General features: G+C 42.4%; 1 protein-coding gene across 3 annotated transcripts in view; it reads left to right on the top strand.

The window, feature by feature from the left end:
- The window catches only part of SPATS2L (spermatogenesis associated serine rich 2 like), a 174,722-nt gene that overhangs the window by 114,122 nt on the left and 33,775 nt on the right, over nt 1-26,825 (top strand). For all 3 annotated transcript variants that reach the window (XM_029606208.1, XM_029606206.1, XM_029606207.1), the window contains exons 5-6: nt 2,091-2,322; nt 22,971-23,174. In XM_029606208.1, the coding sequence (XP_029462068.1) occupies nt 2,091-2,322; nt 22,971-23,174 (436 nt within the window). The remainder of the gene's footprint in view (nt 1-2,090; nt 2,323-22,970; nt 23,175-26,825) is intronic.

Consider the following 26,825-nt stretch of genomic DNA (forward strand, 5'->3'; position numbering starts at 1 on the left):
GAAGACTTGCCAAAAGTCCCTGGTGGTCCAGCAGGGGTCCGGGAGTGATCTCCAGCACTGGGGCCATCGGCCATGGGCGCTCACAGAACTTAACTCTGTCCTCCTCCTTCCTGGCAAGCAGATGCTCTAACTACTTCCCTTCCTTATGGCTCAATGCCCAGGCTGCCTTCTTGAGGTCCTCAATATATAGAGAAGAGAAGTAGGAATAAAAAGCAGTTTGTTCAGTGTTGCTGGTTGTGTGACTTCCTCAATTGTATGTTTCAGTTTTTTTCCAGTTAACCCTCAATCCATTGTTACAGTGGCTTTTCATTGTCCCTTTACATATCAATGCTGTTTGGCTTTTGCTCACCCTACAACCCTCACCCTATCTCAGTCCACCCCCCTATTTTTCATGAGGTACTAACCCATGGGGGTAGAAGGCTCCAAAACTAAACTCTATTTGGAGGCCTTGCCAGGCCTCCTGCATGGTGCAGTTATTTGTATTTATAAAAATGTATTAATCACTTGTGCCTGGGCCCTAAGCGATATACATAACAACATACATAATTAGTACAAAAGATTCAAACTTAAGGCAGACTTAAACAAAAGTAAGACAAGTTACAATTTAAGGTGAAAATAACTATGGTCAAGATCGTAATCAAATGATCTGCAAGCTCAAAAGTGTTCTAAACACGCAAAATCAAGTAAAAGCTAGTCCCAGCAAAAAAGATTTCAGGAATGCTTTAAAGATTTTTGTGCATTCCATAAGTCTTAAACTTTCAGGTATTATATTCCAGATGGAAGATGCAACCACAGAGAAGGCACAGTCTCTTGAACACAGACAATCATGCTGCTTTCACTGAGAGTGCTTCAAGAAATCCTCTATGCTGAGATTGAAGGGTTTGTGTTTGTTGGTAAATTCATAGCAAAAAAATGTATCCATGGGAAAGACCTAGCATTGAGCAGTTTGGTGTTATAAGTAGTACTTTGAACTGTAGCTAAAACTGGACAGGCAGCCAATGAAGCTGGAATAGCAACAGGTAATGTGGGTCAGTAAGGTTTTTTTCCACTGATTAGATGAGTTGTAGAGTTCAAAAGCAGCTGTAGCGCTCTCAGTGATAAAGCTGGCAATCCTACATAAACAGCATTGCAATAGTCTAACATAGGTAACATGGATGCCTGCACCACCAGCTTAAAGTCATCAGTTTCCAGAAAATTCTTTTATTCTGATGGACCCCTCCCCCCACATGGGGAAAGGGAGGGCTTTATTCTTACCACCAGGGAGGCCAGCCAGGCCACGTCCTTAGTAGTGAAATTTGACTCACTTATCAGGGGTACCATTTTGGAATAAGCCCACCCCAGCAAAACCAGAAGTGCACATGTTAAAAGGTACACACATGCTTTAGAGGGAGTGGTTATCAAATTTTATAACATTCACAGATGGGTCTATACATATTCTAAAATGCTATAACAAATCTGGGTAGACCCATATGCATGCATATATGGGCCCACGTGGAAATATTTGAAAGCTTTCTTTCTTGTGCATAAAAAATTGACAAACCTAAATTCCCGAAACAAATGAAAATGAATTGACATCCCTACTAACTGGTTAGGTTTCATGGAGCAACCCCAGCTGCACACACAAATAGTGGTCTTAAATCTAGCCATTCAAATTTTGACCAGCTCGATTTAAGAAATCTGTCAGCTGAAAACCTTGCCAGTTAGGTTTTTCTGAAAATTTGGCTAATGATAACTACCTAACGTTAGCCAGTTATCTTCATCACTCAGCGGCTCTTTGAAATTGACCCCTTCTATTCATACTGAGTTTGTGTCTCTTGTAGAACTCTGCAAGAGCCTCCTTAAGTCCTTAATGATGTTACTGTCTTTATATTTCCTGGGCGGCTCCAACACAGCCAACATCATTTGTGACGCTTACATCCCAGGCTGCTTTATAATGTTTATATGGAAAAGTTTTTAGCAAATAGTTTTCTTTTGTTGTGCCATTTGTAAATAGATATGTATGAAAATAAAAAGTAAACAATACATATTTCCCTTTTATTCTTTTATCTATTGTATGAAATAGAGTTTCTTTGTGATTGTTTTCATTTTAGATCAACAAGAAAAAGAAAAGCAAACCTAAACACCACCAATATATTAAAGATAATGGTGACAAAGCTGATAGCACATCAGAAGGACCTCAGGGAATTTATGGCTACCATCTCAATGACCGTGATAAGGAGGACTGTTCCAATGATTTTACCAATGATAAGACAGCAATAATTTGTCATAAGGAGAAAACCTCCATCCTTGAGGAATCATCTCAGACACATTCAGAAATCACAGGTTGGTTCTGTATGAGAAAGACACAATAAGGGAGTTCAGAGAAGCTTTCATTTCTGAAAATCAAACATTTAATTTCTCTAAATTTGAAAACACTTTCATGCTGTTGGAAGTCAAAACAATAATTTTCAGAAGTCTGTTATATCTAACATTGGCAGCCATGATCTTCCTGGCATTCCCTTCTGGCCTGTCCCCAAAATCCACAAGACTGTATTTACATATACCATAATAACATCCCCGCAAGCATTCATATTGAAAAACAAGGGTTGCAGCTTCATGTAAACAACACACAATAACCAATTGCATGACCCTCAGTTATTTATTTATTTGTTTGTTTGTTTAGCGCTTTTATATACCGATATTCATGTAAAAAATTACATATCACTTCGGTTTACAGCAAAACGAGAACAAGCATGTAAGAATGCATTACATCAAACAAGGGATACAAGAACTGGGATCAACAGAACAAATAATAATAAGCTCTTCCAGAGAGCAGGAGATTAAAAGGGACAAAGAGTCATGTTACTAAGAGATTAACCCAGTGTCATGTTGCTAGGGTACATAACTTGGATTGATCCTCTAAAATAGGAAGGTTAAACTGAGAGCTAGTCCATTACTAGAAGAGGTAGAATGCTGGAAGGATCATCTGAAATTAAGGAAAGGCTTGATCGAACAGCCAAGTTTTTAGTCTTTTTTTGAAAGTAATCGGGCATCGTTCTAGCCAGAGCTGTGGTGGGAGAGCATTCCATTGCGGAGGGCCAGCTGTGGAAAGAGCTCGTTTCCTTAATGTGGTTTTTTTTTTGGGGGGGGGGGGGGGGCATAGAAAGTGTCTCTATAGGCAGATCTCACCAGTCTGGAGGGTATGTGTAGACGAAGTGGGATATTAAGAACAAGAGGAGTGAGATTGTGAATGGCTTTGTGTAAGACCATTAGGACTTTGTACATAATTCTAAATTTGATTGGGAGCCAATGCAGGTTCCGCAGGATGGGTGTAATATGTTCTCTTTTATTGGTCTTAGTCAAAATCCTGGCTGTGGCGTTCTGCAACATCTGTAAGGGTTTGATGGTGTTTGCTGGGAGACCGAGCAGAAGCGAGTTGCAGTAGTCAATTTTTGAAAAAATGAGTGATTGGAGAACTGTACGGTAGTCTTGGAAGTGGAGGAGTGGTCTCAGTCGTTTTAGGACTTGTAATTTAAAAAAGCAATCCTTTGTGGTATTATTGATAAATTTTTTTAGGTTCAGTTGATTGTCCATGATGACTCCGAGGTTTCTTACTTGGGAGGAGAGGGATGGTTGAATGGTGGGATGATTGTTGGAAACTACATAATTGACATCCTGGGAGATGAGGAGGAGTTCAGTCTTGTTGGTATTAAGGATTAAGTTGAGGCTTGTGAGAAGGTGGTTGATAGTAGAGATGTGAATCGTGTCCTCGATCGTCTTAACGATCGATTTCGGCTGGGAGGGGGAGGGAATCGTATTGTTGCCGTTTGGGGGGGTAAAATATCGTGAAAAATCGTGAAAAATCGTGAAAAATCGAAAAAACATAAAATCGCAAAACCGGCACATTAAACCCCCCTAAAACCCACCCCCGACCCTTTAAATTAAATCCCCCCCCCCAAATGACTTAAATAACCTTCGGGTCCAGTGGCGGTCCGGAACGGCAGCGGTCCGGAACGGGCTCCTGCTACTGAATCTTGTTGTCTTCAGCCGGCGCCATTTTCCAAAATGGCGCCGAAAAATGGCGGCGGCCATAGACGAACACGATTGGACGGCAGGAGGTCCTTCCGGACCCCCGCTGGACTTTTGGCAAGTCTTGTGGGGGTCAGGAGCCCCCCCCCAAGCTGGCCAAAAGTTCCTGGAGGTCCAGCGGGGGTCAGGGAGCGATTTCCCGCCGCGAATCGTTTTCGTACGGAAAATGGCGCCGGCAGGAGATCGACTGCAGGAGGTCGTTCAGCGAGGGTTCCGGCGCCTCGCTGAACGACCTCCTGCAGTCGATCTCCTGCCGGCGCCATTTTCCATACGGAAAATGGCGCCGGCCATACGCGTATGGCCGGCGCCATTTTCCGTACGAAAACGATTCGCGGCGGGAAATCGCTCCCTGACCCCCACTGGACCTCCAGGAACTTTTGGTCAGCTTGGGGGGGCCTCCTGATCCCCACAAGACTTGCCAAAAGTCCAGCGGGGGTCCGGAAGGACCTCCTGCCGTCCAATCGTGTTCGTCTATGGCCGCCGCCATTTTTCGGCGCCATTTTGGAAAATGGCGCCGGCTGAAGACAACAAGATTCAGTAGCAGGAGCCCGTTCCGGACCGCTGCCGTTCCGGACCGCCGCTGGACCCGCAGGTTATTTAAGTCATTTGGGGGGGGGGGTTCGGGAGGGTGGGGGATTTAATTTAAAGGGTCGGGGGTGGGTTTTAGGGGGTTTTAGTGTGCCGGCTCACGATTCTAACGATTTATAACGATAAATCGTTAGAATCTCTATTGTATTGTGTTCCATAACGGTTTAAGACGATATTAAAATTATCGGACGATAATTTTAATCGTCCTAAAACGATTCACATCCCTAGTTGATAGATTGAAGCCAATTGTTCCAAAAGCGGAGTGTTTTATGTAGAGAGTCAGTAATCGGGATGAGTATTTGAACATCATCGGCGTATATGTAGTGAGTTAGCTTTAGGGTGGAAAGGAGCTGGCAGAGCGGGAGAAGGTAAATGTTGAAAAGGGTAGGGGATAGGGAGGAGCCTTGCGGAACTCCCAGGGTTGAACTGACGGGTTGTGATTCTTTGTTGTTGATTTTGACCTTGTAGAATCTGTTTTTGAGGAAAGACTTGAACCAACTAAGTGCGGTACCTTTGATGCCGATGTTAGCTAGCTGATCCACGAGAATTGAGTGGTTCACAGTTATAAACCATTTGGACCCTTAACCCTTTTGTTATTGTTTTCCCATCCTGGGACCAACTCTGCCATTTCTGTTCTCATTGCTTTATCCATCATAGGACCAGTCAGGCCATTGCCTTCCACCCTGCTGACTGGGCCCCTGCCATGTTATTAACTAGGCTGCCATTTCTAATATGGACAAACCTGGCTTAAGCCATACAGCCTCCAAGGTTCACCTAGTGCTGTGTCACTGACCAACTGGTTAATGATAGGACAACTCCAGCCATTCTTCAGCTGCTGTCCTGTCTGACCAAGAGGAGGCAACAGCCACACAGAAGCTCTTTGCTTGTCACTGGTATTCATCCCTTTTCACATCTTTAGCTTGTGTACCTTACCCCCCCCCCCCCCACCTCCCCCAGCTGTGACACAACTCTGTCTCCACTTCCCCTCCCTCATCTCTTCCATGAGCACCTCAATGAGGGTAGTGGGAGAGAATGCTTACTGGAGTGTCACACTCCTTTAATCCTCAGCAAACATGTTTATGTCTCCAGCCCCTAGTAGGAATTTTCATACTGAAAACACAAGTTATGCAATGGTGGGTGACTGGGGAATGGGTTGAGATGGTGAATTTTTATTTCTTGTTAGAGGTTCTGGGAAATAAAATATATCCCTTCAAATTAACCATTTGGAACCTGAGCTATTTTGAAAATTCCATGTTATGTTCGGTAGATCAGTGATAAGAGCATAAGAAGTTGCCATACTGGGTCAGACCGAGGGTCCAAAAGTGGCCAATGCAGGATAGAAATACCTGGCAAATAACAAAACATTAGATAAACTAGTTTTAGGGCAAGGCAGAATTAATTGATTTATCTCTTTGTATAGCTTCCAGAAGTGATGTCCGTATGTATGCATACCCTGCTGGCCACTAAGAAGCAAACATGCATAGCTCAGATTTTATACACACCAAACTATGGGCTAGATTTTGCATAGGCCGTCGGCGCGCGCAAAGCCCCGGGACGCGCGTAAGTCCTGGGGCTTCATAAAAGGGGGCGGGAGGGGGCGTGTCCGGGGTCAGGAGGTGGTCTGGGGCGGGTCCAGGGGCGTGGCGATGGTTCAGGGTGGGCTAGGAGGGCGGTCCTGAGTCCCCCGGCATTGCGGCCTGTGCCGGGGGATGCCAAGGCGGCGCGCGCAAGTTACGCCTGCTTGAAGCAGGCGTAACTTGCACAACAAAGGTAGGGGGGGATTTAGGTAGGGCTGAGGGGTGGGGTAGGTAGGGGAAGGGAGGGGAAGGTGGGGGGACGCGGAAGGAAAGTTCCCTCCAAGGCTGCTCAGATTTTGGAGCAGCCTCGGAGGGAACGGAGGCAGGCTGTGCGGCTCGGCGCGCGCAGGCTGCCGATTTTGCGTAGCCTTGCGCGCACTGACCCCAGATTTTATAAGATACGCACGGCTACGCTCGTATCTTATAAAATCCGGCGTACTTTTGTTTGCGCGAACAAAAGTACACGCGCGCGTAATTATTTAAGATCTACCCCTATGTGCGTAGTTCAGAACTTGTGCACATAAATGCCAGACTATGCAGGTGTATGCTCTATTGCAAGACTTCAACAGACATGGGTTCTGTCAGCAGAGCTAGAGTGATTGGCAGCCTAGAGAAGCAGGCTGCAGGATTAGAGGGAAGTAGACAGATGGGTAGGATGGGGAAAAGAGGAAGATTGCCTTGATTGGGTTTGACAGGAAGAGAAGGGCTGAGAGTGCTGGGTTAAGGCTTGAGGGTTACACATATTCAGGACAGAGGTGGTGGGAGTTGAGAGGGAAGAGGGGAGAGGGGAGAGGAGAAAGGTCTTCGGGTAGGGCTGGGGAATCCTGAGGAAGCACTGAGAGCAGGAAGTGATTTCGCTGATGATTGAAGAGGATGTATAAATAATTGCTTTGCTGGAAAATTTTGTGACTTGAAGCTTGGGGGGGAAAAGAGAGATTGTGGGGTAAACTGCTATTCTGTGTGTGTTTGATTTAAAAGAATAAACTAGGTTAATTTTCAGTGTTTGATTTAAAAAAGAAAGCTAAGTTAATTTTCAATGTCACTTTTTTTTTCCTTCCCACTCACCCAATTAAAAGGACAAGAGGGACATTTTTCACAAGTATCAATCAAAGATTTAGATAAAACAAGGGAGTTACCCAGTCCATATCAACAGATTAACTGATGTCCCCTTGCAGGTTATTGCAAGCTAACATAAAATGCTCCAATTAAATTTAAAGGACATTAGATTAGACACCCCTACTCTCTTAGCAACTTTAACTAACTAAAAACTGAACAATATTAAGATGCAGACAGCAGTCCAGCAGTATAAACATAAACCTTCCGGTCATTTGCACTGTGTGTGTCACATGTATGATTTTCTAATAGTTGGTGAGAGGTGGTATGTGTACACATGGGCGTAGTGTCCATAGTGCACAGTGGTGGACAGGCACCACCAACTTTGAAATGGGATATGCTGTGTACCACCAACTGCATGCACATCCAGAAGAGTGGCGCCACGAAGAGGAAGAGGCCCAGGAGACCACCGGTGGACCCCATCTCACTAGTGGCCGAGAACAGGAAGAGGCCCTGGAAGCTGCCAGTGAACCCCATTTTGCCAGCAGCCAAAGAAAGAAGAGTAACAGGTCCAGGAGGCCACTGGTGGCTGAGAAGAGTAGCAGGCCTGGGAAGCTGCTGGTGGCCGAAAAGAAGAAGAAGCCCGTTCTCCCGCTTCTCTGTGTGCCAGTCTTCAAACCACGTGCGGCCAGTATGTTCTCTATGCTGATCTCGTGCATCGTGAGATCAGCATAGAAGAAGTTCTAGCCCCGTGAGTTTTGAATAGTGTAGGACAGGCACACAAGGAGCAGCAGGAGAATGGGTTCCTTCCTCTTCTTGGAGCCAGTGGCCTCCCACGTCTGCTCTTCTTCTCAGCTGCTGGCGGCCTTCCGGACCCGATGGGGAGCCTGCCTTTCTTTGAGTATGTATGTGTTTGAATGGTAGCCTGTCTGGGTGTGTGTGTGAGAGAGAATGGTAATAACATAAGAACATAAAGTGCCATGCTGGGTCAGACCAAGGGTCCATCAAGCCCAGCATCCTGTTTCTAAGAGGCCAAACCAGGCTACAAGAACCTGGCAAGTACCCAAACACTAAGAAGATCCCATGCTACTGATGCCAGTAATAGCAGAGGCCATTTCCTAAATTAACTTGATTAATAGCAGTTAATGGACTTCTCCTCTAAGAACGTATCCAAACCTTTTTTAAACCCAACTACACTAACTGCACTAACCACATTCTCTGGCAACAAATTCCAGAGCTTAATTGTACATTGAGTGAAAAAGAATTTTCTCAGATTAGTCTTAAATGTGCTACATGCTAACTTCATGGAGTGCCCCCTCATCCTTCTATTATCCAAAAGTGTAAATAATCGATTCACATCTAATTGTTCTGGACTTCTCATGATTTTAAAGACCTCTATCATGTCTCCCCTCAGCAGTCTCTTCTCTAAGTTGAACAGCCCTAACCTCCTTAGCTTTTCCTCATAGGGGAGCAGTTCCAACCCCTTTGTCATTTTGGTTGCCCTTCTCTGTACCTTCTCCAGTGCAACTATATCTTTTTTAAGATGCAGTGACCAGAACTGTACACAATACTCAAGGTGCGGTCTCACCATGGAGTGATACAGAGGCATCATGATATTTTCCGTTTTATTCACCATTCCCTTCCTAATAATTTCTAACATTCTGTTTGTTTTTTTTGACTGCCGCAGCACACTGAGCCAACGATTTCAATGTATTATCCACAATGATGCCTAGATTTTTTTCCTGGGTGGTAACTTCTAATATGGAACCTAACATTGTTTAACTACTGCATGGGTTATTTTTCCCTATATGCAACATAAGAACATAAGAAACATAAGATTGGGTCTGAAAAACAACCCAGGAAAAAACTCCTCTCTACCTCCTAACTCTAAGCAAACCATAATGGCCCACCTCCCAAGCCTCTGGAGAGGGCTGCTTAAAAAACCTCTCGGGAAGATGGTCATTCCAGACCCCTCAAAGGGAGGGGCTGCATTTGAATGGCAACCTCCCCCATTCACTAACCTGATCTTAACTAGCTAAACTAAGGGTTTACCCAGGCCTTAATGGTAACAGAACTAGGTGTCTGTTACAAAGACATACTAGGAAGGTAAAGTTTGTAGATTAAATAAATGACTGCTTCATGTAACAGTCGTTCCAGGAACCAATGAGAGGGGTGCTGTTTTAGATCTAATCTATAGTGGAATGCAGGATTTGGTGTAAGAGGTAACAATAGTGGGGTTACTTGGCAGTAGTGATATCACAATCAAATCTGATATAACTAGAAGGAGGACATTAAGAAAAACATTTAATTTTCAAAAGGGAAACTGATAAAATTAGGAAAATATTTTTAAAAAGCTAAATGGTGCAGCTGCAAAGGTTAAGGGTTTATATCAGGCATGGACATTGTTTAAAAATACCATTTTGAAAGTCCAGACCAGATGCATTCCACACATTAAAAACGGTGAAAGAAAAGCAAGTATTGATAAAAAAGATGAGGCGAAAAAGGCAATTATAGTCAAAAGAACTTCTTTTAAAAAATGTGCTGGCAAGTTAAATGCAAAATATTGATAAAGCAGGCAAAAATAGAATTTGAAAAGAAACTTGCAGTAGAGGCAAAAATATATAATAAAACTTTTTCAAATACATCTGAAGTAGAAAACCTATGAGGGAGTTGGTTGTACCATTATATGATCAGTGGGTAAAAGGAAGACAAAGTCCTAGTGGAAAGGCTAAATTAATTCTTTGCTTCAGTATTTACTGAGGAGGATGTTGGGAAGATACCTGTGTCGGAAATGGAATTTAATGATGTCAATTTAAAGAAACTGAAATAAATCATGATGAACCTGGAAAATGTAAATAGGACAAATTGACAAACTAGAAAGTGGCAAATCACCTGGACCAAATGAATAAATTGCACCTCAGAGTTCTGAAAGAATTAAAAAATGAAATAGCAGACTTATTACTAGTAATGTATATCCTATCATTAAAATCATCTATTATACCTGAGGACTGGAGAGTGAGTAATGTAAAGCCAGTCTTTTAAAAGGGGCACCACTGGTGATCCTGGAAATTATAGACTGGATAGTTTGATGTCCGTGTCAGAAAAAATTATAGAAACTATTCTAAGAATAAAATTACTCAACACATAGACGTGGTTTAATGGAACACAATCAACATGGATTTATTCAAAGGAAATCTTACCTCAGTCATCTGCTACATTTTTAAAAAGGGTTTAATAAATATTTATTTATTTATTTAGCATTTTTCTATACCGACTTTCCAATAACAAAATTATTGATCAATTCGGTTTACATTTTAAACAATAACAACAATGACAAGTAAATGTCTTACAATGAACAGGTCGAATTAACTTGGATTAAGATATAAGGGGGTAATAACATAATTAACATGAGCGGTGCCTAATATAGGCTAGAGGCTGGGTTTTAATGATAGACTGCCGAAGATAATAGACTGCCAAAGATCATGTGATTTCTAGAGAAGATCTATATAGTTCTCTAGCGTGTTACCACTGAGGGGATATTGGCAGGGATATTTCGCAGGTTGATGTTATGGGAAAGCTTGGTTGAATAACCAAGTCTTGAGTCTTTTTTTAAATGTAGTGGAGCATTGCAGTGATCTGAGCTCTGATGGGAGAGAGTTCCAGAGTTTAGGCCCAGCTGTGGAGAAAGCTCTTTTACTTAATGCTGATTTCATCGGTGGAATTTGACGGTTGTTTTTGTAGGCTTGTCTCACTGGTCTGGAAGATGTGTGGAGTTGGAGAGGGAATGTGAGCTCGAGTGGTGCCAGGTTGTGTATTGCCTTGTGGGTTACTGAGAGCACTGTGGGTTACTGAGAGCACTTTGAATAGTATACTGAATTTGACGGGAAGCCAGTGTAGGCTTCCCGTCAAAATATGTGGAAAATGTGGAAATATGTGGAAATATGTGGAAAATATGTGGAAAATGGTAAGCCAATGGATATAGTATATCTGGATTTTCAGAAAGCATTTTACAAAGTCTTTCATGAGAGACGCCTCAGGAAAAAAAATGTAATGCGATAGGAGGCAATGTCCTATTGTGGACTGTAAGATGGTTAAAAGATAGGAAACAGAGTAGGACTAAATGGTCATTTTTCTCAATGGAGGAAGGTAAATAGTAGAATGACCCAGGGATCTTTTCTGGGACTTGTTCTTTTTAATCTGTTTATAAATAAGGAAAAGGGTATAATGAGTGAAGTGATCAAATTTACAGATAATATTTTCCAAGTTATTAAATCAGAAGCGGATTGTGAAGAATTGCAGGAGTTCCTTGGGAGACTGGATATCCAAATGGTAGATGAAGTTGAATGTGGTTGTGCAAAATGATGCTGTAATTATTTGTAAAGGTTGTGGGTGGATCCTTGGGCCGGTGGTGGATGATCACGCCCACAGGGGAAGGTCCCGAGAGGGGCCACCTGTCAGGCTCAGATTTGGAGACACACATGCACTTAGTTCTTTTATTAAACTGAATTGTGGACCACCAGAGGTGGCAGTAGTGAGCTGGAAATAGCCTGGCTGGGCTGTAGTCCCTCAGGCTCTGGAACAGCGATCCCACAATGGCTTGCTGTAAAGAGAACTGAATAAAATGAGTAGGCAGGATATGCAGAGTTCAAGAAATAGAACCTTGTTGCTAAAGCACTCACACAATAGTCTCTTAGAAGAACCCCAGGAGCTGGAATGAAGGCAGGCCCTTGAGGAGCGAGTACCTGGATCCAGGGTTTAGTTCTGAGAGAGAGATGGTAACTCACTGGTGTTGTAGGCAGCAGTGTCTTCCTGGCAGAAGTAGTATTCAGTAGCAGGTCCAGGAACATGGGCCCTTGAGGAGCGAGTACCGGTTCCAGACTGTGACCTGAAAAGCAAAAGAGAGAGCGAGGCCCCCGAGGAGCAGGTACCCCAATAGTAAAGTCCGAGGAGGCAGAGTAGCAAGGTTGCAGAGAGCGAATCCCATCCGCAGTGATACCTGATGGAGGAAGCTAGGTAAACCATTGCTAACTCGAATAGCTAGCAAAAACAAAGACCTTAAATATCCGGGTTTGATGACATCATCACAGGGGGACGCCCCAGAGTTTCACGCCACAGCTGGTTCTTGAGTTGGGGCCGCGCCACGCGTGCGCCCCTAGGCATCTGAACAACATGACGGAAGGCAGCGTCCAGCCGGTCCGGGGACACCGGAGAAAGATGGCAACAGACGCCGCGGCAGCCAAACGTCCATCAACGAAAGAGGGAGTCACAAAAGAGGTAAGGTGGGTGGAGTGGAGATGTAGGGCAGTGACAGTCGCAACAGATGCACATAGGGAAAATAATCCACACTACAGTTACAGGATGTTAGGTTCCATCTTAGAAGTCACCACCCAAGAAAAGGATCTAGATATCATTGCCGATAATATGTTAAAATTCTTGGCTCATTGTGTGATGACAATCGTAAAAGCAAACAGAATGTTATTGATTATTAGGAAAGGAATGGTGAATAAAATGTAGAATATCAATAACTTTGTAGTGCTCCATGGTGTGACTGGACCTAGAGTACTGTGTGCACTTCTAGTCACCACATCTCAAAAAAGCTATAGTGGAAGTAAAAAAGGTAGAGAGAAGGAAGACCAAAATGATATAGGGGAGCCATTCCATCCCCTTTGAGGAAAGGCCAAAGAGGTTAGGGTGCTTCAGTTTGGAGAAGAGATGGCTGAGAAGAGATTTGACTGAAGTCAATTAAACTCCAAGTCTTGAAAAGGATAAGACCTCTCTTTCACTTGCAGGACTTTAGAACAATCCTTCAGGCATTAGTTTTCTCAAAGTTAGACTATTGCAATTCTATCCTACTAGGTCTCCCTTCCTCCTATACCAAACCGCTTCAGATGGTACAAAATGCGGCAGCACGAATATTAACAAACACCAGAAGAAGAGATCACATCTCCCCTGTCCTAAAAAGCCTTCATTGGCTGCCAGTGCCGCTGCGACAGACCTGGAAATGGCTCCTGCGGAAAGCCTCACTACCGGACAGGGTATCACCCTTTCTCCCGTTTTGTGGCAACCCAGCGTTTCCAGTGGGGTCGGACCCTTCCAAATTTCGCTCCCGGGAAAGCTCTCGGCTTATATATGTTGGGCAGATGATGTATGCGGATGGGTCTCTATTGCAATTCCCAGAGCTCTGTTCTTTTTATGGCTTCGCTCTCACTGATCATTTCCACTATTTGCAAGTCCGACATTATGTGAAATCATTGGGTCTGCCACTCTTCTCAGACCCAAAGTGGCAACTCTTGAAAACCTGGTTTGATCTTAACAGCCCAAGGAAACATTCCATTTCTTACTTCTACAAACAGATGGAGGTTACCTATAAGCGCTAGACCCTGGAGAAGGCACAGGTGAAATGGCAGGCGGAGCTTGGGCGTCCATTGCCCGTCGCTGTGTTGAGGTCGGCCTTCATTATGACCAGAAAGACAACGTGCAATACGCTTCTCAGAGAAACCCGTTATAAACTCATTTATCAAATGTATATCTCCCAACATCAAGCTTACAGATCGGGACTCTCCACCTCCGATACATGTATCAAGTGTAATGCAGAGGGAGCACATCTGGGCCACTCTTTCTGGGGATGTCCAGTAATCCAAACTTTCTGGAGAGAGGTTTATTGCTCTGCTGCTAGCGTTGTTGGTTTTCGAATCCCATTCTCTCCACTAGTGGCCCTTTTCGGGACCTTTCCCCGTTCTATCAAGGGAAAAAAGGGTTCGATCCTTCGGATTACAAAAGTCTACTTATTAGCTTGTAAGGCTATCTTGGCAGTCTGGCGGTCACCGGAAGGACCCTCCTTTGCATACTGGCGTTCGTCGATAGTGCATCTACTAACCATGGAAACCCTGGCTAACAGCCACCTGCCAATTCGGACTTGGAGAGCTATCAATGCAGTTTGGCTTCCGTTCATCCAAACTCTGCCACAAGACTCGAAAAGCCTTTTCCTTAATCACATAGATGTCTGACATTTGGATCTTACGGTGTCTTAGTATCACTCTTACATAGTATCACTCTTACATTGTTATTGTTATTGTACTGATTGTTTGCATAGGTACACATTGGTGCACTGGGGGGGGGGGGGGGGGGGGGGATAAGCCCACAGGGGCACAGGGGGTGGAAAGGCTGATCATAGAAGCTTACGAGTGTCTGGTATATAACAGATCCCATTATATACCATATGTTATGCTTTGTTGATGCTCATGTTTTATATAAAACAATAAAAACAGATTTACCATAAATCACCTGGGCTATATGTGAGTAAAAGTAAGTGCATGCACTTTTACCCGCAGTAGGGGGAGACTTTCCAGGGAGTGGGGTTAGGGCAGGGTTTAGAACTATGCACAGACTTTTGAATTTTTAAAAGTATGCACCTATGAGTACATTTTCAAAACTTATGCACGTGCGCCCATATGCACGCGCTACCCGGCACACACACATGGACGCGCGATTTTTTAACATGTGCGTGCTGGCGCGAGCATGTTATAAAATGCCTGGTCGGCGCACGCAAGGGGGGTGGGTCAACTTTAGCAAATACGCGCTGTGAAGCATCGGGGCCTTCCCCAGTTCCCTCCCAGTCCGCTTCAATTAAGGAGCGGACTGGGAGGGAACTTCACCACCCCCTAGACTAACCTCCTTTCCCCTTCCCCTATCCTGTGCCGGGCGCCTCCCTTCCCCTTCCCCTATCCTGTGCTGGGCACCTCTAGCCTCACCCTGCCCCTGACCATCCCGCCCCACCCCCAGACTGCCCCGCCCTCTGGACCGCCCCTTTTTCAAGCCCCGGAACTTACGTACACGCATGGCCTGGCCGTTTGAAAATTGGCCCGGCGCACGTAAGGCCTGACCACGCGTGTAAGGCCCGGGCTTTTACGTGCTCCGGGGTTTGAAAATCTACCCCATAGTTTTTCCATGTTAAAAATACCTACGCAAATTAGCAGAAGCAAATGTGTGCAAATACTTTTCCTGGAGTAATATTCCAAGTGAAGGTGTGTGCATACTTTTGCTTTGAAAATTACTGCAAAGTCTGTAAGACGAATCCATCTGCAGGCTTTGCACTGCTATAGATGTCTTAAATTAACCCCACAGGAGACAATTTTCAAACTGTCTGCATTGGAACAAAGACCACAAGTATACCTTAAGCATGGGGCTTTGCACCAATTCTCAAAGTGAAAGTAGGCCCGTACCTTTGATTTGAAGCTTGCGGCGGGTGCAAAATACACGTGATCACTTGCACCTGCTTTTTTTTTTTTGTGAGTAGATTTTTGCTGGAAGAGCCCAGGCAAAGATTTTACATGCCATCTGCATGCATAACTTTTCCTTCTCTGACCTAAACCCCCATCCTCAAGAACACTGCCTCTCGATGCAGCTGAAAGTATGCAGGCTATGGAAGAACGCGTAGACTTTTAGCCGTATTAAGGAAACAATTTTCAGACTTCCGGTTAACGTGGGTAAACGCTATGAAAACCGTAGTGTGGGATTCATATTTGCCGCACTCAATAGGCTTTCCTGTTCACGTCTTTCCTTTGTCTTGCTATGTCTTTTTCAATCACTTTTTATTTGTCATTGTGCTTATCCATCAACGTCTGCACAATTTGTTCCAGTAGTCTCGCTAATTGTTCTCATGGGGATTTTATAATTTTTATTTCCTCTCTTTCTCCTCAGTGGTACATTTTAAAAGCTGATTTTTTTTATTTTACTTTAACATGATAGACTTGATTCATCCAAAATGTTTTTGGCCTCCCATGTATAAATATTCGAGATTTGTTGAATACCAACCTTCGTAAAAAGGAGATATTCATGAGATACTCAGCAAAAAATAAATAAATAAATAAATACATTTATCACTTGCTAAAGATATACTCCAGTATGTACAAGAAAGAGCCACCATAGATGCATTATTAAAGGCCTTCACTCTGCCCACAGACATGGCCACAAACATCTATTCACCCAAATACATATGCGCCTTTATTCACCCCTAGCAGCCCTTTGCTTGAGGCTGATGTAAGTCTGGGCTGATGTGTTGCTGCAGCCTTCATGCTTCCTATGGGAGCAATTAAAAATTGATTATACTTGTACAAACGTAGGAAAGCTAGCTTGAACAAACCCGCTTTTACTCTGTCAGATAACAACCAAAGACATTTTAACAACCTTCTTCTATTTTTAGCCACTAACTAAACTTTCCTGTGTAAAAGAGGCTTTTAAAGTATCAGTACCACAGGGGATTGTGGCACTCATTTTTAAAAACTATTTTGGCCTACCCTAACACCAACATTAACCTATATAACATATATATTATCCCTTTTATCATATTCTGAGCCTAGTTTTACTTGCATTCCCTTTAGTATTTCTCTCATTCATTTATTTACACTTCACACATACTTGCACTCTGAATGCTTGCATGCATATTCTTTAACACACATGCACTTATTTATCATCTGTTTAATCATACAACACACATTCATAGAATTATAAATCCCCAAGACTGTAAGGTTACTAAAGACCTACAGTTTTTGTAAACTGAACTTTTATATTAGCAATCAAGACTCTTTTCATAATTACTTATTGCATTAGCAAGCATTATTACATATATTCATTTCTCAATTACACAAATTAATGCGCCCATAAATGCATCACTACTACTACGTATTCTTAACATTTCTATAGTGCTACACCACATACGCAGCGCTGTACAAACATTCAAAAAGACAGTCCCTGCTCAATAGAGCTTACAATCTAATAAGACAAACATATAGGACAAGAGACTTGGGGTATTTCATAAAGTAAGATACTAGTAAAAAAAAAAGAAAGTTAGATAACAAGACTAAAAGCAGACATCACCCTTCTTCTTCTCAACACACACTCATAACACCTGGCCATGACTGTATTAACCAAGTTTTCTGAGTCTGTCACAAGTCCATATAGTAAACTAGCGTCTCCTGTATAAGTACATATCTGTTTTATTACATTTTTCTAAGAGGTCCTATTCACGTGTAAGTTCACCCGGACTGAGCAGAGCAGGTATGGGGAGAGGTTTGCACTTACACACAGAGATGGTAACGTATATATGCATGCACATATCTATGTGTATATGGGCGCCTGGCCAGATACACGGCAATTTTATATCTTGCACGCACATGCGTTCACATGTTATAATATAGCCCTGGCGCGTGTATGTGTGCTCCTAATTTTACAAGTGTGCATGCACAGCTGCATAATGTAAGTGAGGGAATTTTATAATAGGCTCGTGCATCCACACCATGTCCAGTTTCTCCAGTTCATCCACCAGTTTCCCCAGTCTACAGCTAGGTCCTCCAGATCCCCCTGGTTCTTTAGCCTGCATTCCCCCCCAGTTAACCCAGACCTCAGAGATGCCTGGAAATAGTTTTATTGAGACTTACACCTCTTCCATAGCAGAAGTTACTTTGCGCTCCTCTGGGTGCATGCGTCCAGGCGCGTAGGTACTTGCATATACATCTCTTGGCCCCAGCCTGGAACGCCCATGCCCTCCCCATATTACGTTCCTTTTTTTCCCTGATGCATGATAGTCATGCATCAGGACTTGTGCACTCATGTGGGCGGCTTATAAAATCGGATGGACATGCGCTTGTGATACATGTGTGCCCATCTTCCAATTTTGGCACACGCACAGCTTTTAAAATTCATCCTATACTTTTTCCATTTTTAAAAGTATGCACATGAAATTTCCTATGCACATAACAGCAGGTGTAATTGTGTGTGAATACATTTGGTGGGTTAATGTCCAAAGCAAACTTATATGTGTAAGTCTGCTTTGAAAATTGGTGCAATTTACATGTGTTTTTACTGTCTAATTTTGGCAGGTTGGCTGCTTGAAAATTACTCCTTTCTGATCATTGTTATCTTTATCCCATGCAGCAAAAACATGTTATCTATCTAGTTCTTTTTATGTAAGCTCTGACTGTGACAGTGGTTAAAATCTGTACATTTCTCATGATTTGTATGTTGGGAGTATAGAGGGAGGGAATTACGCTCTGCATGGGAATATATTTATTTGAAATTCTGTTGACTATTTAGAGAGTAATTTTATAACAGCCCAAATTTTCAAAGCAGGCTTCTCCTGAAAATTAAACTTTTGAAAATGCACAAATTGTCCCAGTACGCATTTACACCTGCTCCTGAAAATTGAAAGCATACTTGTAAGTACTTTCCCCTGACTCCACTGTCAGGTACAATTCTTCCTAGAATGGGTAAAAGTGCATGCAAAATGATTTTCAAAATGCCACTTACAAACATAAAACATGGTTTTATGCATGTAAGTCATTTTAAAAATCACCCCCTAATTGTTCATGAGTCCAAGTGGAAATCTCCAAAATATAAAATAGGCCTTTGGCCCCTTTTCCTTACTTAGACGGAATAAATGTCACACTGCAGTAAGTAATTACCTTTATCGACGTGCGCACATCAAGAGAAACAGTGACAAAGACAGATCTTATTAGAGTTCTAATTCTAACAAGGATACACCTGATCCTGTTTATTATATCTTACCAAGCTAGCATGATTCACTTATCTCAGCATTTTTAGTTCAAAATGATAAGTAGCAGTTTCATTTCTGCTTTTTTTTTATTTAAGCAATATATCTTGTATATCAGAATATTTCTATTTCAAGCATAATCATTGTCTTTCAACTTTGGCCTATATTACCATCTGCACAGAAAAGTAAAGTTAAAATATCCTTTAACCTTTAGCCCAGTTCCTCATTTTACTCTATCTGCCAATCCACATGTCTAATGGAATGTATCTTGCAACTATAACAGAAATGTTTGCTTAAGGCTGTGCTATAATATATATATATTCTACTAATGTCTGGTTTTCTTCTTTGCGCGATTAACTTCGCCCTGTTTCTGATAAACTGAAAAAGCTCACAGAAAGCTTTACTAATTCACCACATCTCCATACCCTTTTGACCACACTGTTACTGCAAGGATGACACCCATGCAGAGAGTCACCATCCTAATCACATTATTCAGCTGTATAAAGTTCAATAGCAACAGCTTTGTAAATAAGAAAATTACTCTACTCTGTTGTACCTCACAAAAATCAAATTCATCAGTAGCAGAGCTATTTGTGAGACAGGGCATCTCTGCATCTGTTTCTTGCTGCTCTACCATGTTGTATGTAGGCACAATTAATTTAATGAGTCTTGTCTGATCCACTAGCCATGAAGTCATAAGCAATGTAAGTAAGATTTGTTTGTAATTATTTATGGATTTTTCTGGCAATTATAAAGTGCACTTTTTCCCCCCATTTCATAAAAAATAGGTGGACCAAAGTGCACCTTATAATTGCCAGGAAAATCCTACAAAGTTACTGGTTAACACATTAAAACATTTAAAATGAGGCTTGGAGGCTATAAGGTCAATATTCCTAAAGGCACTGAGAAGACAAGATAAACAACTCATTTTAGCCAGTCATTTTTAAGTGAATTTTATCTGGAACTAATCAGATAGGTTTTTAACTGAAAATTTCCCTAAATTGCTAAAACAGCTTGCTAGATTGAGAGCACTCAAGCATGGCAACCTGAACTTAAGCGGCTACTGCTGAAAATCAATGCAGGCCAACTAAATCCTTTCCAGTAACCCTTACCCTGTGCCCTGATCTCCCTCATACTCTTTCGTATCCTTTTTCTTCTTAGCCTCAATTGACAACAGTTGAATTGAGGCTAAGAAGAAAAAGGACTTGGAGTGAAAAGGTTTTTCACATAGTGCAATAAAGTATATTGGTAATTGTGTGTTTAGGGGATAACAAATGAATTGAGGGCAACAGGGTATAAAAACTCCATAGGTGTGAAAAAATAAGGTGATACATTGTAATTGAAGGGATATGTTTACATTGTATTAATGTCTATTGTAACATTTATGTGTTTGATGTTAAAGTGATGTTTTAAGAAAAAGTGTGTTTATAACATGTTGCTTAGTTGAATGAATGAGTGAGTGTATGGAAATGTAGGGTGTTTTATGTATGTTTTTAAACAAATATATGGAATAAAATATGTAATGTATTTAACATGTGAATACGGGTATATTGTATGTAAATCTAGGACTTAGTTATACCTGGCTACAATCAATTCAGGAATGACAGGGTAGGAAGGAAAGGAGGAGGCAGGGACTATACATAAATAATATATTAAAGCAACAGAATTTCAGGGCTTATGAGATGAGGAGGCACTGTAGGTTAATCTGGAAAGAGGGAATGGAACATCTGTTTATAATGGTGTAATATACAGCTCTCCATTACAGATGGAAGAAATGGATAGAGTTTTAATGGAGGATATTCACAAAATTTCTTTGAAAGGGGAGGTGCTATTACTAGGATATTTCAGACTGTTGGATGCTGATTGGGCCATCTCAATTGTGGTATCTTCTAGAAGCAAGGAGATCCTGGATTCTCTGCAAGGAGAACTGTTCTGTCAACTGGTAAGAGAACCCATATGGGAGGGAGTGATGCTGGACCTGACGCTTACCAGCAGGGACAGTATCTCTGATGCTGTAGTGGATGATCATCTGGGATCCAATGATCACTGGATAGTGTGGTACAATATTAGAGTTCAGGAAATGAAGGTTAATTCAAAGGTGGGTGTCCTAGACTTTCAGAAAACTAAATTTATTACAACGGAGAAGTACCTCAAGGAGTTGTTAGCTAGATGGTAAAATCTAGGGGAAGTAGTAGAGCAGTGGGGAAATTAAAAGAAGATATTATATGGGCAACTAACCTTTTTTATAGCAAGCAAATAAAGAAAAGAGGGGAAAAAGGCCACTAGATAAGGCAATGGAGCTAGATGGGATATATCCACGGCTATTAATGGAACTTAGATAAGTTTTGGCAGCTTCACTAGCTGATCTTTTCAATGCTTCTTTAAAGTCAGGAGTCGTTCCAGAGATGGAATGGAGTAGGACTGGAGGGTTCCTGCTTATAAAAGTGAAAGTAAAGTGGAGGCTGGAAACTACAAGTCCATTAGTCTAACTTCTGTGATGAGCAAATTAATGGAATCACTACTAAAATAGAGGTTAGTACAGTTTCGGGAATCCAAAGGATTGCAAGATCTGAGGCAGCATGGTTTTTACCAGATGTAGATCTTGTCAGACCTAGCTGATCAATTTATTTGTTTGGATAACCAGAGATTTGGATCAAGGGAGAGTGTGAGATGTAGTGTAATTGGATTTCAGTAAGGCCTTTCACATGGTACCGCATTAAGGGCGGTACCATGTGAAAGGCCGAAACGGGGGCCGAAACGGGGGGCGGGCCTGCGCTAGCCAGCAGCGATGGCACCGTCGTGGTGCCATCGCTGCCGGTTTCGCACCCAATAGCGCCACCATAGGAGGTGTAGCTATTGGGAGCAAAATAGGATGCGAAAAGGGCCTTACCTTTTCGCTGTCCGCGGCGTCAGCACAGAGTCGGCCCCGGTGACGCCCCGACTCCTCCTCTTCCAGGGTCGACTCCGCCCCCATCCTGGTATCGCACGTGATAAGGGACTTTTCACGTGCGAAAGGTCCCTTATCGCGTGCGAGCCGCTTAGAAAATGAGGCCCTAAGTGACTTATAAATAAATTAAGCGCCCTTAGAATGGGACCTAGAGTGACTGACTTGGCTGGAAACTGACTAAGTGGGAAGTGAAAAAGGGTAGTGGTAAATGGAGTGTACTCTGAGGAGAGGAGTGTTACTAGTGGTGTGCCTCAGGAGTCTGTCTTTGGACTGGTTCCTTTCAATATTTTCATGAGTGACATAGCAGAAATATTGTTGGGAAAGATGTGTTTTTGCCAATGTTACCAAAATCTGCCAGGATAAACAGCCAGGATGGTACCTACAGACTTTGCAAGTAAGCAGGCTTTCTCAAAATGTCTCACTTTATCCCATAATTGTCTCTGTGTCACTTACAGTATGTTTCTCCCAGTCCCTACACTATTCCCCATTATCTTTTATGCTTATTCTATTGCATTTTAATTAAGATAGCAATTTATCACCAACTAAAAAAGTGATTATTGAAAAGCTTGGGAACATAAAACATTCTAACAAAATTATTCATTGGATCTTCTGTCAAGTGGCACTGAACAGAGCATTTTTTTTCTTTCATTCAGATTCTTAGAAGTTTAAAAAAAATGTTGAATCTAAAATAATTCTAGAAATTCTAATATAAAGATAAGATTCATGTATTATTTGATTTGTGATTTTGACAGCACTTAATAAAACATTCCTCACAATGTGCCAAATGGCAATTATTTTGCTTCCCATTGCGTATTTTGATCATGGATGACTAGCTTTACTGCAGGGAAATTTTCACTTCCCCCTCCCCACCTCAAGATCTCTGGATAGCTAAAATTTATTTGCCAACATTGTAAGTTCAATTTTGATTCCTCTTCAAAAATCAATTTGAAAGAATCTTACTCTTTCTTCCTGCAGTTTTAATATGTAATCGGTTAACAGTTTAATTTTCATCACGCATCTGTTATGTTCCAGTACACGTTTAAGGTAGAAATATATTCTGATATAGCTGGTAGAAGACCTGGATAACTGATTGGCATTGTACGAGAATGTCTCCATTTCCAGTAACAGATACTACTATGTCTGAGGTTCTGACTCTCATCCCCACTCATCGTGTAATGTTCCCCTACAGAAAAGGAGGCTGCAGAAGAGAATGGACTGTTAGTACATTTACACCCTCATCCTTGTAATGGAATGCAGATGCCTCAGATCCTCAAGTCATCAGCTCATCAAAAATGCAACAATGGCAAACCAAGGTCAAGACCACCGTCCATTAAATCGCATGTCCCTGCAGCCAACCTTGAACAAAAGCTGGAGGATTCCATCAAGAAAAGAGGTAAAGTGCTATGCGTTCCTTCAGATCAGAACGTGACCAGGTTTTGTAGCATCTAAAACAAAGACTGCATCTAAAATACTGTAGAAGATGTAGTCTTGTCAGATTTTGACAATGGATCTGAGGGGGAAGATGATAAAGAGAAGTTACCGAATGACTGTATACAAATAAAAAAAATCATTTGTTCAAAAAGGGCCTTTATAAGTTCTCTCTCAAAAGAAGAATCAACTTCCTGAGGTGGTTTAATTTCTTAAGGCGTAGGAAGTAACACTGTGATGGACTGCACTAGATACAGGCATTTCTGATGTCAGACAAATGGCAGATTTTTAAACCCCAGAATTTTTTTCTTCCTGCTATGCAGAATTTTCAGTGATTGTAAACTGAAAAGGAAAGACTGCTTTACATATTTAACATTTTAAATAGCTACAAGTGTCTCTGGTATGATGTTAAATGAGCAATTTTCAATAAGCTAGCTATGTGCAAAGTGTGCATTCACTTTGAAAATTACCCTAAAGTACATGAGTTAAGAGACTGCCTGGGTAGTTCCTTGTTGAAAATGAGCTAGCAGAAAGTACATGCATACAAAAGGCACATGTACTTTGAACCTGCAGTTTGTGCCGGTGGCCAAGTGGTAATAAAATAGTGCATGTGCATTTGAAAATCCAATGTATGCCTGCTGTTTTCCTCTCTCAGCCTAAATACAGCTCTTCCCCAACCCATCCCCAACCCGTAATGCATCTCTTTCAGCCAACTGAAAGTACATTTCTGGCAGATCTTTGACAAGCCTGGCTGCAAGGTTTCCAGGGTGTCCGACAAGGTAATAAGTCTGTGGAGGAGTAAGCCGTGCACTTCCACAAGTACTTTTGGCCAGGCATAGTAGAGCAGTTTTGGACAGGCCAGTTCACCTGGATAAATATCTATTTATTGGGTTAAATGGCTTTGGAATTTGCCCTCTCCATAGGTGGGGTGAAGACTAGCTCACTTGTAATTGCTACCATTGGTGTTTAATATTCAGTATTACAAAAGTAGGAACAGTCATTTTTATGGTATTGTAAAATAGGCTGACAATGGGGCCAATGTACTAACCTACAGAAGTCTTCTCGGGAGTGGCTTGATACTATTAGATGCTTTCTTGTAGCTCCCACAGCAAACTCCATTTGAAAAGATTAATGAGAAATTGCTAGCTTTTTTTGTGAAAAAAATGTAAACTATATCTCCCTGAAGTGTAACTAAGCTTTGTGGCATATCATCCACTTGCACAATTTTCCATAAGAAAAGGTAACTTATAAATTACTAACGAGCTGATCTGCATGGTTTCTTAGCTAATTATCAATTTTGCATATATTTTCCGATGGGCTAGAAAGCAAAAAATAGTACATGTAAAAACACCTAATACTGTACCACATGCTAAAATTCACAAATGCAATAATACGTGGAATTTGGCATTTCTGCACTCTTTATCTTGTTTGTGAACCTGTTTACTTATTTAGAAAATGTGTATTCCTTTTAATGCAACACTGGTTATTCTAAGCAGATCACAGAGTAAAAACAAAATCAGTTTACATGCACTGAAAGCACAACTAAGACACACTAATTCAAGCACAAGTAAGACACTAGATAGTGCTATTGTACTACGTATTGTTAGTATATCAGTCTCAAAGGATGAAATGTTTAATGGTATCCTGTCCTCCAAAAACAGAAATTATTAGCTTACTGAATATATAAGACTATAAGAATTAGGCAGCTGCCTGTCCTGACTCCGAAGTGCCATTGGAATCTTATTCTCTTCATTGCCGTAGGGACCCATCTATGTCCTGCTGGCTGCCAGAACCCATGGTCTCAACCTGGGGGAAGCTGGCTAGTATATGTGAAGTTCCAGAGTGTCCCGCTACAGGGCACGTTCACCAGCTGCTGGCATAAGCCTCAAAGGTTTGCCTATGAGGCTGCGTCAACTATGCCATAGCTCAAAGTGCTCATATGCACCCTACCCTTCACAGTTTGCTGAAGCCATGAACTTGGCAAACTTGCCTCAGACCTCCGCTCTTGCCAGGCAAGCACACCAACTTCAGCAGCAGCACCAGCAGCTGAATACCGTGGCCAAATACCTCCAAGGTATGGTTGCCCGGCATGCTCCAGCTTCTGCTCCAACACCAATGATGCAACCCACTACTCCCTTCCTTCACCTGCCTCTGCCACTGAGGTACAATGGGAATCCAGAGCAACATAGGCCTTCCTAAATCAGTATCAGATGCAGTTTGAGCTACAGGCATCTTTGTTTCCACTGATCATGTCAATATCACTTATATTATATCCTTGCTGAGCGGATCTGCCTTGGCCAGGGCCTTGCCCCTTTGGGAAAGGGATGATCTGCTCCTGGGAGACTTGAATCACTTCTTGCAATAATTCCGGCAGATCTTTGACGAGCCTGGCCGCATGGTTTCCAAGGTGTCCAAACTCCTGCAGATCCGACAAGGTTATCAGTCTGTGGAGGAGTATGCTGTGCACTTCTGCACTCTGGTCTTTGAGCTTCAGTGGGATAGTGACAGTCTGATTGCAATTTTCAGGCAAGGGCTTGCAGAATGCATAAAGGACAAATCAGCCTTTACATCTTGCCAAAGGCAGTCAATTCAGTCATCCTGGGCCTCCCATGGTTTGTATTTCATCAGCTCCACTTTGATTGGGCCACACTACAAATCGCCAAGTGTAGCCCTAGCTGTTATGAACGATACCTTAACAAAGTTTTGTCTTTGGGTGCCCATGGCTTGGACATTTACCTCAGAGCTCTTGGGTCTGTCACCACAATACTCAGTTTGCTGATGTGTTCAGCAAACAACAAGCAGAGGTCCTGCCGCCTCATCGCTCCTACAACTGTGCCATAGACTTGATTCCCAGCTAAACTCTTTGTCCAACATATCTTTTGTTGGACAAAGAGTTTAGCATGGGCTCCCTCTTCACATCCTCTCAGACCAGGGAGTTTAGTTTACAGCCTGCTACTAGAAAGACTTGTGCAGGAAGTTTGGAATTACGTTGGATTTCACTTCAGCTTACCATCCATAGAGCAATGGACAAAATGAGTGAGTAAATCAGAATCTTAAGGTCTTTCTACAAGCCTATGTAAATCAACAGCAGGATAGCTGGGCCTCTCTCCTCCTTTGGACCAAATTCAACCATAATAAGTACGTGATCAGTTCCACAGAGTCATCGCTCTTCTACATAGTGTTCGGACATCATCCCTGTACACCCGGACCCATTCCAGTTTCAGTTCTAGTCACTTGTCTGGCAGCTAATCTGATGGAGCTTGAACACCATTAACTTTGGCAGAAGATACATGAACTCCTAAAGCAATTACAGTGATATGGCTCCAACAGATGCCAGCAGGCAAGTGACATTTACCCTGCCACACATTTTACTCTCAGAAAGTAACTCCTGCTTTTCTGTGCACCCTCCAACTTAATATCATGGCGCTATTAAGTCAGAGGTCCCGAAAGTTACAAACAGTTAAAAAAAAAAAAATTTGAAGTCGGCCCGCAGCTCGCGGGTTGAAAACCAGATGCTCAATTTTGCCAGCGTCCGGTTTCCGAACCTGTGGCTGTCAGCGGGTTTGAGAACCGACGCCGGCAAAATTGAGCGTCGGCTGTCAAATCCACTGACAGC

Source organism: Rhinatrema bivittatum, chromosome 6, assembly GCF_901001135.1.
Source record: "Rhinatrema bivittatum chromosome 6, aRhiBiv1.1, whole genome shotgun sequence".
NCBI lineage: Eukaryota > Metazoa > Chordata > Amphibia > Gymnophiona > Rhinatrematidae > Rhinatrema > Rhinatrema bivittatum.